This window comes from Podarcis bocagei (genome assembly GCF_964188305.1).
Source record: "Podarcis bocagei genome assembly, chromosome: 1".
Classification (NCBI taxonomy): domain Eukaryota; kingdom Metazoa; phylum Chordata; class Lepidosauria; order Squamata; family Lacertidae; genus Podarcis; species Podarcis bocagei.
The window spans coordinates 128,887,747-128,900,888 of NC_138125.1; the positions used below are offsets into that span (position 1 = coordinate 128,887,747).

The window sequence follows — 13,142 nt, forward strand, 5'->3', positions numbered from 1 at the left end:
CATATGCAAATAAGGGATTGAAAGTGACGTTCAGTGATTGGATAGTTACAGAAAGTGGTTACTGTTGCGTTCTAGTGGAGCTCTATATAAGCAGGCCGGCTGAACCCTTCAGTTCAGTTCTGTTCTGGCCTGTGAATAAACAAGAGCTGTTTGAAGAACCGCAGTGTCGTCTGATATGTTCACCCACAACTTAACAAAATCAATCGGAACTTTCTCCCCAGCATCAAGCTGGTTGTTGGATTTGGGAGGGTGGGGTGGGAATGTTTGCTGGTGAGGCGGACGATTTTGCAAGTTTGCAGCATGGGCTCGCCGTGAGTAGCACTGACCTGTTTGCACCCATGAAATCGCCTAAATGCTCAGTCTCCGGATCAGTTCTGCAACAGTGTTTAAATGCTGCTATTTATTTATTTATTTATTAAAAAGATAAAGGATGAACACATCAGCAGATAGAGGTACATATGGCACAACTGGGGGCAAAAATTAGGGCAAAAGGAAAAGGGAAATAGTGAGAAGGGACAGGACTGATGACGGAATCCGTGATATGTGTGTCTGTCACACGCATTGCAATGTCAGGAAAAATCTGCTGTGAATTCTCGTTAGATATGTGTCTCTGCCTTTGCCCTGATTTACTTCTCACAGGCAAAGTTACAGGGTCCTTTGAAGTAAGAGACAGCACTGTGAAATCTGAAGTGCATGTTGAGTGCTTGCCCATTGGCAAATTAAGCAGCCAATGCATGTTTGGGAAGGTCTCTAAAGATAGCATGAAATCATCTCAGAGAAGATCCAGGTTTTGTGTGGCGATTGCTAATTCGGGCTGGCTTCTTGCTGTTTCCAAAAGGCCAAAAAAATGTCTCTCTCTCCCTCCCCATACTGAGAACTTGGCCCACAATGTTATTGGAAGTTGGCTGCCTTGAAGGGCTTTAGAGTAAACAACATAAATCGTTTCATTGCTGCTTCAAATACCCCATGTAGTGAGAAATTTTATTAGTGGGAATTCTACATTCTAGAGTTCTGCTGGCTTCTGCACCCACACAAATGAAAACAAACTGAAAGGAGCATATCCACTTGCACAGATAATCTTTGGAACATCAGCACCACCACGCCATAGTGATTACCATATTTTTGGCTCTATAGGACGCACTTTCCCCCCTCCAAAAATGAAGGGGAAATGTGTGTGTATCCTATGGAGCGAATGCAGGTTCCTTGGCTTCAGCGACAGCAATGCAAAGCCTCCGAAGCACAGAGGGAGAGCTCCCCCCGCGCTCCGGAGGCTTCGCGTTGCTTTTGCTGAGGCCGCCTAAAGCCCCCAGAGCGCAGGGAACTCCCGCTGCGCTCCGGGGGCTTCAGGCAGCTATCCACAAGCCTTCGGAGCGCAGCAGGAGTTCCTGCCGTGCTCCGAAGGCTTGCGGATAGCCGCCTGAAGCCTGGAGAGCGAGAGGGGTCAGTGCACACCGATCCTTCTTGTTCTCCAGCATTCGCTTCGCTGGAGAGGCGCTGCACAGTTTTCCCTCTCTGCGCAGCGCCCCTTCAGCGAAGCGGGAGGAGAAATGGAAGGGGCTCCGTTTCTCCTGCCGCTTCGCTGAAGGGGCGCTGAGCAGAGAGGGGGAGAATTTTTTTTCCTGTTCTCCTCCTCCTATGGTCCGGTGTGTCCTATAGAGCGAAAAATAAGGTATGTAGTACATGAAGGGGGAAAACTTCCAGAAATGCTGATAGAAACATCAACAAAAGGCCCACACCCCACATGTAAATTTGTAGGTTAAGGACAAAGGATCTTTTTACTGCTGCTGCAACAACTGCTGCATTTGCATGGAGTTTAGAAAAGGAATTCGGGTAAAGCACTAATAAAAATATTTGTTTATGTTTAGATGAATGCTTAGAACTGGAAATATTTTTTAGGGAACAATATTAGTTGATTGTCAAGTGGCGTCTCAAACCCTAAATATGGTTGTCAGGGGTTCAGGAGCAGAGGCACAGGAAAGGGAGGAAACAGAGAGCGAGGGGGAGGAATCCGAAGGAAATATGAGCGATGACAGCGGCCCGAGATCTCTGAGTCTTTCCAGTGAATCGGAAGATTCACAGAAAGGGGCGCCAGTGGTCAGAGCAAGGGGGACGCCCAGGGGGACACCCCAGGAAGAAGGGACCAGAGGGGACTCAGAGAGCAGCAGTTGGAAATCGGGACCAGCTTCCCCGCCAGAGTGCAGTAGGGGGGAGGGGTCCCAGGTATCGGGATCTGGCGGCTAGCCGCAAGCGGGAGGGCATGAGTCAGGAGTGGCCACACCTCCATCGGGGAGCGAGGAAACGGTCAAGAGGAAGGTTGAAGGCTGGGCGCGCGCGCCAAGTTCAAATGCACAGGAAGGCGGCACAGTAAGCAGCCCGGATAGGGAGCCAGGTCCTAAAGCCCGCCGCAAGGAGGGAGAAGAGTCCGGGGGGTCCGCGTCAGAAGAGTCCAGGAAGGAAGAGACCACGGGGGGTAGAGGGACCCAGAGGAGGAAGGAAAGACGGAAGAGGTGGAGTAAGACTAGAGTATTAAGTTGGTGTACAGGAGGCGGAGACTCAGACGGAGCTTCGCCGGTCTAGCTTCTAAGACGTAGAGCTGCACGCTGCGGCTTGAAAATGGAAACTGTAACTCAATAAAGACTTTTGTACAGTACTGCCGGCTAGCGTGGTCCTCTGTGAGCTGGGACCTGGAAGCGGCTCTGACAATGGTGAAACTACTTTTGTTCATTTTTTGAGACAAAAAGAAGCCCCTTCAGCTGTACGAGCTCTGCATCTCTTCAATGCAATGTGAATAACAAGAGACAAAATAATTACCTGGGTGCTTAATGCAAATATATGCATGATTACAGATCTAGAAAAGTGATTAGAAGCTTTGTCAAATGACTGATGAATAGAACCACTGCCTGGCTGGGTGGAAATATGTAGGCAGGCTCTCTATTCAGCTAGGACCCCAGGAGGATAGCCATTAAATTACATAATTTTTGCCATGCTCTGGAATACAACACTGTTCCATTATTACCTCAGCTATATCCATTGTGCACAAGATTTGAATAACAAACCAGATTATGCTTCATTCTTATTCTTGATACAAGAATTAAGCTTGCTAGGGGGTGGGGGTGGGGAGAGATTTAAACATGTGATATAATATAAAGCAACTGGGCCAAAGTCCAAGAGTAAACTCTGTAGGATATAGTTAAAATACCTGAACACTCTGTAACAAAAAACTCTATTCTGTAATAAAAATAATTGGATCCAACATTTTGCAAAGTGGGTTTATTCACCCTAACCTCTGCAACTGCTGGCCAAACACATACAGAACACTTTTGTTTTCCAGGATCATAGCCTGGATGCATGAAGGAAAGCAGGCTGCCTACACTGAGCTCTCCCCAAGCTCTCTGAACTTTGGGAAGATTTAGTTTAATGTTCTAAGCCTGCAGCATACAAAAGGGTATTCACCCATCATTGGTTGTTTATCCAGAGTAGATGTCTGGAAAATGTCTGGAAAAAACTCAGAGGCCAGCATTCAGAGGGCTAGAAATCAAATTCTGCAAAAGATGCTGCTACCTAGAAGCAGGGACGCGGGTGGTGCTGTGGGTTAAACCACAGAGCCTAGGACTTGCCAATCAGAAGGTCGGCGGTTTGAATCCCGGCGATGGGGTGAGCTCCCGTTGCTCAGTCCCTGCTCCTGCCAACCTAGAAGTTCGAAAGCACATTGAAGTGCAAGTAGATAAATAGGTACCACTCCGGCGGGAAGGTAAACGGCGTTTCCGTGCGCTGCTCTGGTTCGCCAGAAGCGGCTTAGTCCTGCTGGCCACACGACCCGGAAGCTGTACACCGGCTCCCTTGGCCAATAAAGCGAGATGAGCACCGCAACCCGAGTCATCCGCGACTGGACCTAATGGTCAGGGGTCCCCTTTACGTAGAAGCAGAGGGTGGGGTGTGAGGTAGCAAAGATTGCAGCTGTGTGCTGTAGAAGCTGACTTGAACTCATAATTAGCTTACAGACATGACTTCTCAACTGCAGACCTCTGCCCTATCAGAAACAGCAAGAAGTGTCTCAAGAGGCCGAATCAGGCTTGAAGCATTCCCCTTGTATGTTTGTTTGTTGCAAAGTTTGTTGATGGCCCAGTTAGTCTTTGCTCTGACACTATGTGGTATTAATATAGACAGAGCCTGAACACAATGTTGAACTGAAAGCAAACATTAGCCACCCCATTTTCCTTACCCAGCAGAACTAAGCTGTTCTGGGGTTTATACAGCTAATACCACACTCCTCGCCTCTTGTATGTAAGTAAAATAATTCTATCAGTGCTGACTTTGGCTTTCCACTCACTTCCTGCTTTTTATTGCTCATGGATTCATTCTATGTAAGTTTTCTTAGGACTGGTAATAACGTCTGGAATTACTCCTCTCTCTGCCTCCCTCCCGCACCCGCTGTGTTACTCTGGAACCAATTTCTTGAAAGCATCTGGTGAAGCTCTGAAAGTACTATCTGCACATTTCCAAATATTTAAATACACTGAACTTAATGCTTGGCCTAAGCCATTTGGCGCATGGGAACATTTGAGAGGCAAAAGGAGGCGAGCTGCTTCTCCAGTCAGCTCCGCACATAACACAATGACGTCTAGGTTATTTCTTTCCCACAGTTTGCTTTGCAACGGTGGCAAACGACAGACCAAACGGTCCTAGGAACAGGTGTTTACTTTTCATCGGTAGCAAAGCAGTAATTTGGGGTGGAACTCTCTTCCTGATTCCTGTGTTGCTGCGGCTTACCTGAAAGGTACTGGGCAGGTGAGCTCAGGGTTGTGCTAACTCAGAAACTAAGCCCTGCTCTGTCCAATGTGACCACTCCAGATCATGCAATGGTTCTCTTGGAACCCCTGCTCTCCCTGCAGGGTTGATGTCTTCTTCCCACTGCAGCCCTGCTGTGCCACACAAACCATGCTACAAAGAGGCTTTTCACTGATAAACACAATGCACTTGGTCCTTCTGACTGAGTCGCTGAGGGTCCTACTAGTCAGCAGAGCAAACAGCTGCATCACATCTGTATGCAGTCATCCAGTGACAGCAGAGGGACGGCTTCCGTTTTGCAGGTGCGGTGAAAACTCTACCGCATGCAAATATGTGTGTGTGTGTACACACACATGTGCGTATCCCATCCTGGCACGCTTTTATATTTAGACAACATTTTCTCTCTCTCTTTTTAAAAAAATATATATCTGGCTCCTTTAAAGCTAGGAAATAAGTCCTCCCTATCTTCTGTTTTATTACTGCAGTACATGCCACCCAACTGTTCTACATATGTAAGGTAAAGGTAAAGGGACCCCTGACCATTAGGTCCAGTCGTGACCGACTCTGGGCTTGCGGCACTCACCTTGCTTTATTGGCTAAGGGAGCCGGCATACAGCTTCCGGGTCATGTGGCCAGCATGACTAAGCCACTTCTGGCAAACCAGAGCAGTGCATGGAAACGCCGTTTACCTTCCCGCTGGAGCGGTCCCTATTTATCGACTTGCCTATTTATCCACTTGCACATGACGTGCTTTCGAACTGCTAGGTTGGCAGGAGCAGGGACCAAGCAACGGGAGCTCACCCCATTGCGGGGATTCGAACCGCCAACCTTCGGATCAGCAAGTCCTAGGCTCTGTGGTTTAACCCACAGCGCCACCCGCGTCCCACATGTACTGTATGCTAAAAGGACAGGAAGAGCATCATTTGTTGATTAGGTGACTATTTGGAGCAGGGAAGAGGAGGGAGGCAGCAGTGGGAATCTGCCCATTCAGAATCAGTGTCCTCCTATCAGGAGCATGGTGAGAATTAGAAAGTCAGGCATAGATAGAAGACTTCCTGTTGGAGCTGCTATCATTGGCCTTGTGCCCTTGGCTGCTAAAGATGAAACTAGATAGCAGGCCGTTGTGTGTGTGTGTGTTTCTTCGCCTGGAACATTTCTATAATCAAAAGCAGCTGCGGGAGTCTGCAACCTTGTAAAAATGGCTGGAGTGAGAAAGGATTCAACAGCTCCCATTCTCTGTACGTACTGCTTTGCTAAAAAAACGCTGCAGCCTCCCCTCCAACTGCTCTTGATCTCCCTCAAGAGAAGCATCATCATCATCATTCTCATTTGCTAGTTGTTTTATACAAAAATAAATAAATCTGAAAGCAACTGAACAAGCTGAAATACAGATAAACTAAATTAAAAGTCATGTATGATACAAATAGGGATGTGGGTGGCGCTGTGGGTTAAACCACAGAGCCTAGGACTTGCCGATCAGAAGGTCGGCGGTTCGAATCCCCGTGACGGGGTGAGCTCCCGTTGCTCGGTCCCTGCTCCTGCCCACCTAGCAGTTCGAAAGCACGTCAAAGTGCAAGTAGATAAATAGGTACCGCTCCGGCGGGAAGGTAAACGGCGTTTCCGTGCGCTGCTCTGGTTCGCCAGAAGCGGCTTAGTCCTGCTGGCCACACGACCCGGAAGCTGTACACTGGCTCCCTCGGCCAATAAAGCGCCCAGAGTCGGTCACGACTGGACCTAGTGGTCAGGGGTCCCTTTACCTTTACCTATGATACAAATTACGCAAGCATGTGTGCCAGGTGTAGTTTCAGCCTCAAAATACTTGTGAAACTTAGGATATTATTACCCACCCTGTGACCTGTTGGTGAAATGCAAGCAAGAAATTATTAATTATAATCCCTTTTATTCTAGTGATGAAATTGGCCCAGCACCCACCACAATGCTGTACTGTAGCTACGTGGGGGGGGAGGGGGCTAGCCAGGTTTTTTGCCCTGGGGGAAACCTCCATTGGGGTGCTTTATGTGTGTTTGTATGCAAATGTGGGGGTGCGTGCCAAACTGGGTCTCTGACCCGGGTGAAATAAAGACTAGTTTCACCCCTGCACAATGGCAAGGGGGTAAGGTTCAGAAGAAAAATGATTTGTGCATCAGGTTAGACAGGACAGTCAAAGTTACATGTTTATAAAACAGAACTGTCCTAGTTACATAGAAAGAATGGGCGCGATCTGATTTTGGCAGCAAAAGGGGAAAAGAGGGCAGAATCATTTCCCCACCCCCCTATGTGGTTTATCTCCCCAAATGCTTTTCACGGCTTCATTAACTATGAACCCCATAATCTGGGGCCAACTCCAAATCTGCGCCAAGATTTTGCATTGTACATCTGCTTTGTTGCAAAACTTTGGTACAGGTTTGGATGGGATCCCAATTTTGTTTTGTTGTTGCTGTGCTACAGGAAAACATTTCAGAAATAACAAGAACAAAATTTATATTGACAGAGCTGCCTTTCCCCCAATGTGGCATGAAAAATAACTGAGCTGCAGTCACCTGCTTGGGTAAAATCTTGGTTAATAGGTCCTTGCAATTCTTACCTCTGAGACCAGCAACCAAAGAACATAAAATGTGCCAAGGTCTCAAGTGCTCTTATTTTTTGTGTGGAGTAAGTCCAGTGAGACTGGAATGGTCCTCTAACGGAATGGACTTCTGAAAGATCTCACCTGACTTCCTTGTCCTTTGCCTACTTACCAGCTATGTAGTTCTGCAAAGGCGGCTTTAATCTTCTTCACAGAATTATCCACCTCCTCTTTAATCATCATGCGGTATCTTGTCAGCGAAACAGTGCACCGCTGAAGATCTTTTACAGATTTTTCAATGTTCGGACCTGTAACAGCAAACAAATGTCAGCTATCCTTCTGATGTCAAATTTAATCTGGAAGTAAGAAAAATTTCACTAAGCAGCAGCAGATGTGTTGGGCTGCAATTCGACGTAGCGCCAACGAGCGCTTTGTGCAAGCAGGACAACACCCGCTTGTAAAGAAACCGTCATTTGCAAAATGGCAATTCTATTATGAAATAGACAGGGCTTCCCTGCTGCGCACAGTAATCCTGCAACTTGTGGAGGAGGATAGAAAAAGGCAGAGATAGAGAACACTCTCTCACCCTCATATTATGCCATACTGGCCTGATTATCACTGAGGCGTTCCCAAAGTAAATGAAGGAATGAACTCTGATTAATAAGAATACACACAGAGGCTTGAACCAGCAAGGCTCTGGGAAGGGTGCGTATAATAGTCTCTCTCTGTCTCTACCCCTCGGCCCAGGTCGTTTTATTCACAAAAGAACTTTTTACAGAGTGTTCGTAAGAACCAATCAGATTTCTTCTGAGCATTTCAAGAAACTCATGTGGGGACAAAGTTAAACTACCAAAACTAATTAAACATGGGGTAAACAAAGAACAGAACTACAAAGGAGTTCATTTGGCAACCCCGGAGGTGATAAACAAGCAATATACATGATAAGAAGGATGGCCAGGGGGACAGCGATCATTATCACCTTCATGTGAGATCTGTTTCCTGCCCCTAAGATTAACATCCTAAGATTAACATATCATAAAAGATACATCAAAGAAACTTGCCCACTATCTTTATGGCCCAGGACAACTGGCACTGTACGTGACTGGTCGAGAAATGGAACAGGGATGCAGAGGTGTGGATTGATCAAGAATCATATCAAAATAGTTTAAACCCAGTCAACGCAATGCTTTCATTGCTGACACAGATGGCTTACTCTATATTTGTTACAATTCCTCATAGCAATCCCACCTGATCACTACATATCACATCACTTTAAACCACAGCCAAACGAAGCTATAGTTTCATATGTGTGCACCACCATGCTGCTGAAATCACAGGTGCTTTGCCCCTTCTCATCTCCCGCTGAGCTGCTGCAAGCGAAACCATGGTTTGGCCTAATACTACATCAGAACATGGACCCATGGGTTCCCCTACCACTCCAAACAACCATGAGCAGTAAGCAAAGAACAAACCTTGCTTGCATCTCACAGTTTATTTGCACTTGATACGTTCCATGAAATACTAGAGTGAAAACACAGTTCGTTACATACATTTTTGTCTGAGCCGTGAAAATGGTGGTCTTCATGGATAAAGAGGCGGAATGAAGTTGGAATTGGTTAATCACCAAGGACACTTGAGCTGCCTTAAGGAAGTTCTGGGGAACTTGTGGCTCTCTAGTTATCGCTGGACCCCAAATCTCATTACACACAGTCAGCAGCCTCAACTGTCCCGATTTAAGTGGAACATCCCGTTTGGGGGGGGGTTGTGCTCTTGTGCGAGTCACCCGGCTCCCATGAGCTCACAGCCCTGAAAGACGCATGTGCTCACGCCGGAGCAGCGGCGGAGCACGTTGTCATGGCGCCCAGGGAACACATGTGTGCATACCCGGAGGGTGAATGAAGCCCGCTGCATACCAACCCAGCCCTTGTTGTCACTTGGGCAACAGCATCCCTGAGCCACTTTGCAAGGCTGGAATGGTCCTAGCCTTGCAAAGTGACACAGGGTCCTGTGCTGCTTTGCAAGGCTGGGGTCTGATCAGATTCCAGCCTCGCAAGCGGCACAGGGCTGACTTGGGGAGGGTGGCGTTAGCAGCGCCTCCCCCCCAAAAATGTGCCCAGGGCGATCGTCCTGGCAGCCTCTCAATGCTACACCCCTGCGCAGGAACACGGACCCAAACGACATGCGTCCCAGTTTTACCCTGGGGCGTGTTGGAGTGCATGTCAGCATGGCCAGGGATCAGGATGTTCTGAGATGTAGTCTAGCTGTTATGTACTGAAGTTCTCACTCTGGGCCAGCAGGGGGATACTGTAGATACCGTATTTTTCGCTCCATAAGACGCACCGGCCCATAAGACGCACCTAGATTTTTTGGGGGGAAATAAAGGGGAAAAAATTTATTTCCCCCCCAGGTGCGCTGCGCTACACCAGGAGCTTGGGGCGTGCGGAGCTCAGCGCGCCCCAAGCTTCTGCGTGCCGGCAAGGTCTCCGCTAGCGTGGGAGAGCCGGGCGCCTCTCCCAGGGCTAGCGGACCCCTGCGCTAATCCAGAAGCTTGGGGCAGGCTGAGGTCAGCGCGCCCCAAGCTTCTGCGTGCCGGCAAGCAGTCCGCTAGCCCTGGGAGAGCCGCGGGGCTCTCCCAGGGCTAGCGGATCGCTGCGCTATACCAGGAGCTTGGGGCGTGCTGAGCTCAGCGCGCCCCAAGCTTCTAGGTGCGCGCAAGCAGTCCGCTGCCGCCCCAAGCCTCGCGCACCCGGCAGGAGGTCCCGCCGGGTGCGCGAGGCTTGGGGCGGCAGCGGACTGCTTGCCCGCACCTAGAAGCAGCGCGCCCCAAGCTTCTAGGTGCGCGCAAGCAGTCCGCTGCCGCCCCAAGCCTCGCGCACCCGGCAGGAGGTCCCACCGGGTGCGCGAGGCTTGGGGCGGCAGCGGACTGCTTGCCCGCACCTAGAAGCTTGGGGCGTGCTGAGCTCAGCGCGCCCCAAGCTTCTAGGTGCGCGCAAGCAGTCCGCTAGCCTTGGGAGAGCCGCGGGGCTCTCCCAGGGCTAGCGGATCGCTGCGCTACACCAGGAGCTTGGGGCGTGCTGAGCTCAGCGCGCCCCAAGCTTCTGCGTGCGCGCAAGCAGTCCGCTAGTCTTGGGAGAGCCGCGGGGCTCTCCCAGGGCTAGCGGATCGCTGCGCTACACCAGGAGCTTGGGGCGTGCTGAGCTCAGCGCGCCCCAAGCTTCTGCGTGCGCGCAAGCAGTCCGCTAGTCTTGGGAGAGCCGCGGGGCTCTCCCAGGGCTAGCGGATCGCTGCGCTACACCAGGAGCTTGGGGCGTGCTGAGCTCAGCGCGCCCCAAGCTTCTAGGTGCGCGCAAGCAGTCCGCTGCCGCCCCAAGCCTCGCGCACCCGGTGGGACCTCCTGCCGGGTGCGCGAGGCTTGCAGACACTCGCCCGAAGCAGGGGGAGCCCTCCCGAGGGCTCCCCGTGCATCGGGCGACAGGCTGCCGCCCCAAGCCTCGCGCACCCGGTGGGACCTCCTGCCGGGTGCGCGAGGCTTGCAGACACTCCCCGCACGCGCTCTTCCGGCTGGGGAGGTGACGGGTGGCTATAGAGGCTCCTGCCATAGCCGCGCATCACCTCTCCAGCCGGGAGAGGGTCGCGGGGGGCTTCTTTAGCCCCGTGCGCGTGCTCTCCCGGCTGGAGAGGTGACACGGGGCTGTAGAGGTTCCTGCCATAGCCGCGTGTCACCTCTCCAGTCGGGAGAGGGTCGCGGGGCTATGGCGTCTTCGCTCCATAGGACGCACACACATTTCCCCTTCATTTTTGAAGGGGGAAAAGTGCGTCCTATAGAGCGAAAAATACGGTAGTTATGCAAATAAGGGATCGAAAGTGATGTTCAGTGATTGGATAGTTTTAGAAAATTGTTACAGTTACGTTGTACTGGAGCTCTATATAAGCAGGCTGACTGAACCCTTCAGTTCAGTTCTGTCCTGGCCTGTGAATAAACAAGAGCTGTTTGAAGAATCGCTGTGTCGTCTGATATGTTCACCCACAATTTAACACTAACCACATCTGGAGGGCCAGAGGTTCCCCACTCCTACTTTACAGAGAAGACAAAAACAGCATTGACATACGATGCTTCTTTTAAAGATTACTAAATGGCTACACAGAATTTTTGGTAAGGTTAATAAAAGCTTTGGAAGTAAGAAAAAAAATGCACTGGGTTGCACTTCAGAGCAAACAAATCTCTTGTACCTCTTTTCTTGACTGAATCCTCTGGTTTTATTTCAAGATGGGCTGTGGGGACAGACGGCTTAACCACGGATGTCTTTGCCTTCGGCCTACCAACACTGCACTGAGATGGGTGGGAGGACTGGAAAGGATCAGGCAGCTGTGCGCTATTTGCATATTTTCGTCCTGCTTCTATAGGTATGGTTTTTTGGTCTGCAAAAACCCAAAAACAACAAGTTGGAAGATCAATGGCAGAGTTTCTTGTATCAGTTCATGTGAGAAATCAGAGGCTCTTTCTCGTGGGGGGGAAATTCTAAAGGTACAGAGGAGAGGAATTATAAAAGGTCCATGATTAGAAATGTCATCCTCCTGCTTACTTTTCCCATACTCTCTTACAACTTCTGGTCCTGGGGTCACCAACCCAGTGCCCCCGGGGCCGCATGATGCCCATAAAGACTTTTACTGGGCAGGTGCCTCAGAGTTTGAGCTTTTGTTCAAAGTAAGTAAGTCTCTAGTCCTCCTAGATTCAAGTTATGGGGAAAATGGTGCTAAGTAATTTCTGTGAACTCAGAGGCGGTGTGGTGTGATCACCTTGTATGTTTTCCCTCTCTGCTATTAGACAGCAACAGTGTGTGTGTACAGTGGTATCTTGGTTTATGAACTTAATCCATTCCTGAAGTCCGTTCTTAAACCAAAACTGTTCTTAAACCGAGGCTCGCTTTCCCTAATGAGGCCTCCCGCTGCCAGTGACCTTACACCATTCGGATTCCATTCTTAGACCGAGATAAAGTTCTCAAACCGGGACACTATTTCCAGTTTTGCGGAGTTTGTAAACTGAATCGTTCTTAAACCGAGGTAAGGTAAAGGTAAAGGGACCCCTGACCATAAAGTCCAGTCGTGACCGACTCTGGGGTTGCAGCGCTCATCTCGCTTTATTGGCCAAGGGAGCCGGCGTATAGCTTCAGGGTCATGTGGCCAGCATAACTAAGCCGCTTCTGGCGAACCAGAGCAGCGCACGGAAACGCAGTTTACCTTCCCACTGGAGTGGTACCTATTTATCTACTTGCACTTTGACGTGCTTTCGAACTGGCAGGCTGGCAGGAGCTGGGACCGAGCAATGGGAGCTCACCCTGTTGCGGGGATTCGAACCGCTGACCTTCTGATCAGCAAGTCCTAGGCTCTGTGGTTTAACCCACAGCGCCACCCGTGTCCCTTAAACCAAGGTACCACTGTACAATCAATATTGTGTGATCTCCACATTCAGGGCCAGCAGGACATAGCTGACTTCCCATGGTGAGCATAAGGTTGCCAGGCACTGCAGCTTATCCAATTTGGTGTTATGCCATCTTCCCCATTGCAGTTCTTGTTGAAACTGCACTGAAAAGGATATATCAAGAACTCTGGCCAAAAGTTTCAATATAAGGAATAATTCCTACTCAAGAGTTGAAAAGAAAAACGTGTATATTCTGCTAAGAATAACAGTTTGAAGCTAGTAGTAAATTTAAACACAACGTGTAAGTACGATAGTTTTAAAGTAATGGTAAGTTTGGATACAACGTTTAAGTACAGAAATAATGTAGTT

General features: G+C 49.5%; 1 protein-coding gene across 2 annotated transcripts in view; it reads right to left on the reverse strand.

The window, feature by feature from the left end:
- SPATS2L (spermatogenesis associated serine rich 2 like) overlaps positions 1 to 13,142 on the reverse strand; it is a 76,370-nt gene that overhangs the window by 15,460 nt on the left and 47,768 nt on the right. For both annotated transcript variants that reach the window (XM_081175292.1, XM_081175291.1), the window contains exons 6-7: positions 11,585 to 11,773; positions 7,527 to 7,662 (exon numbers count right to left, since the gene is read on the reverse strand). In XM_081175292.1, coding sequence (XP_081031418.1) covers positions 7,527 to 7,662; positions 11,585 to 11,773 — 325 coding nt within the window. The remainder of the gene's footprint in view (positions 1 to 7,526; positions 7,663 to 11,584; positions 11,774 to 13,142) is intronic.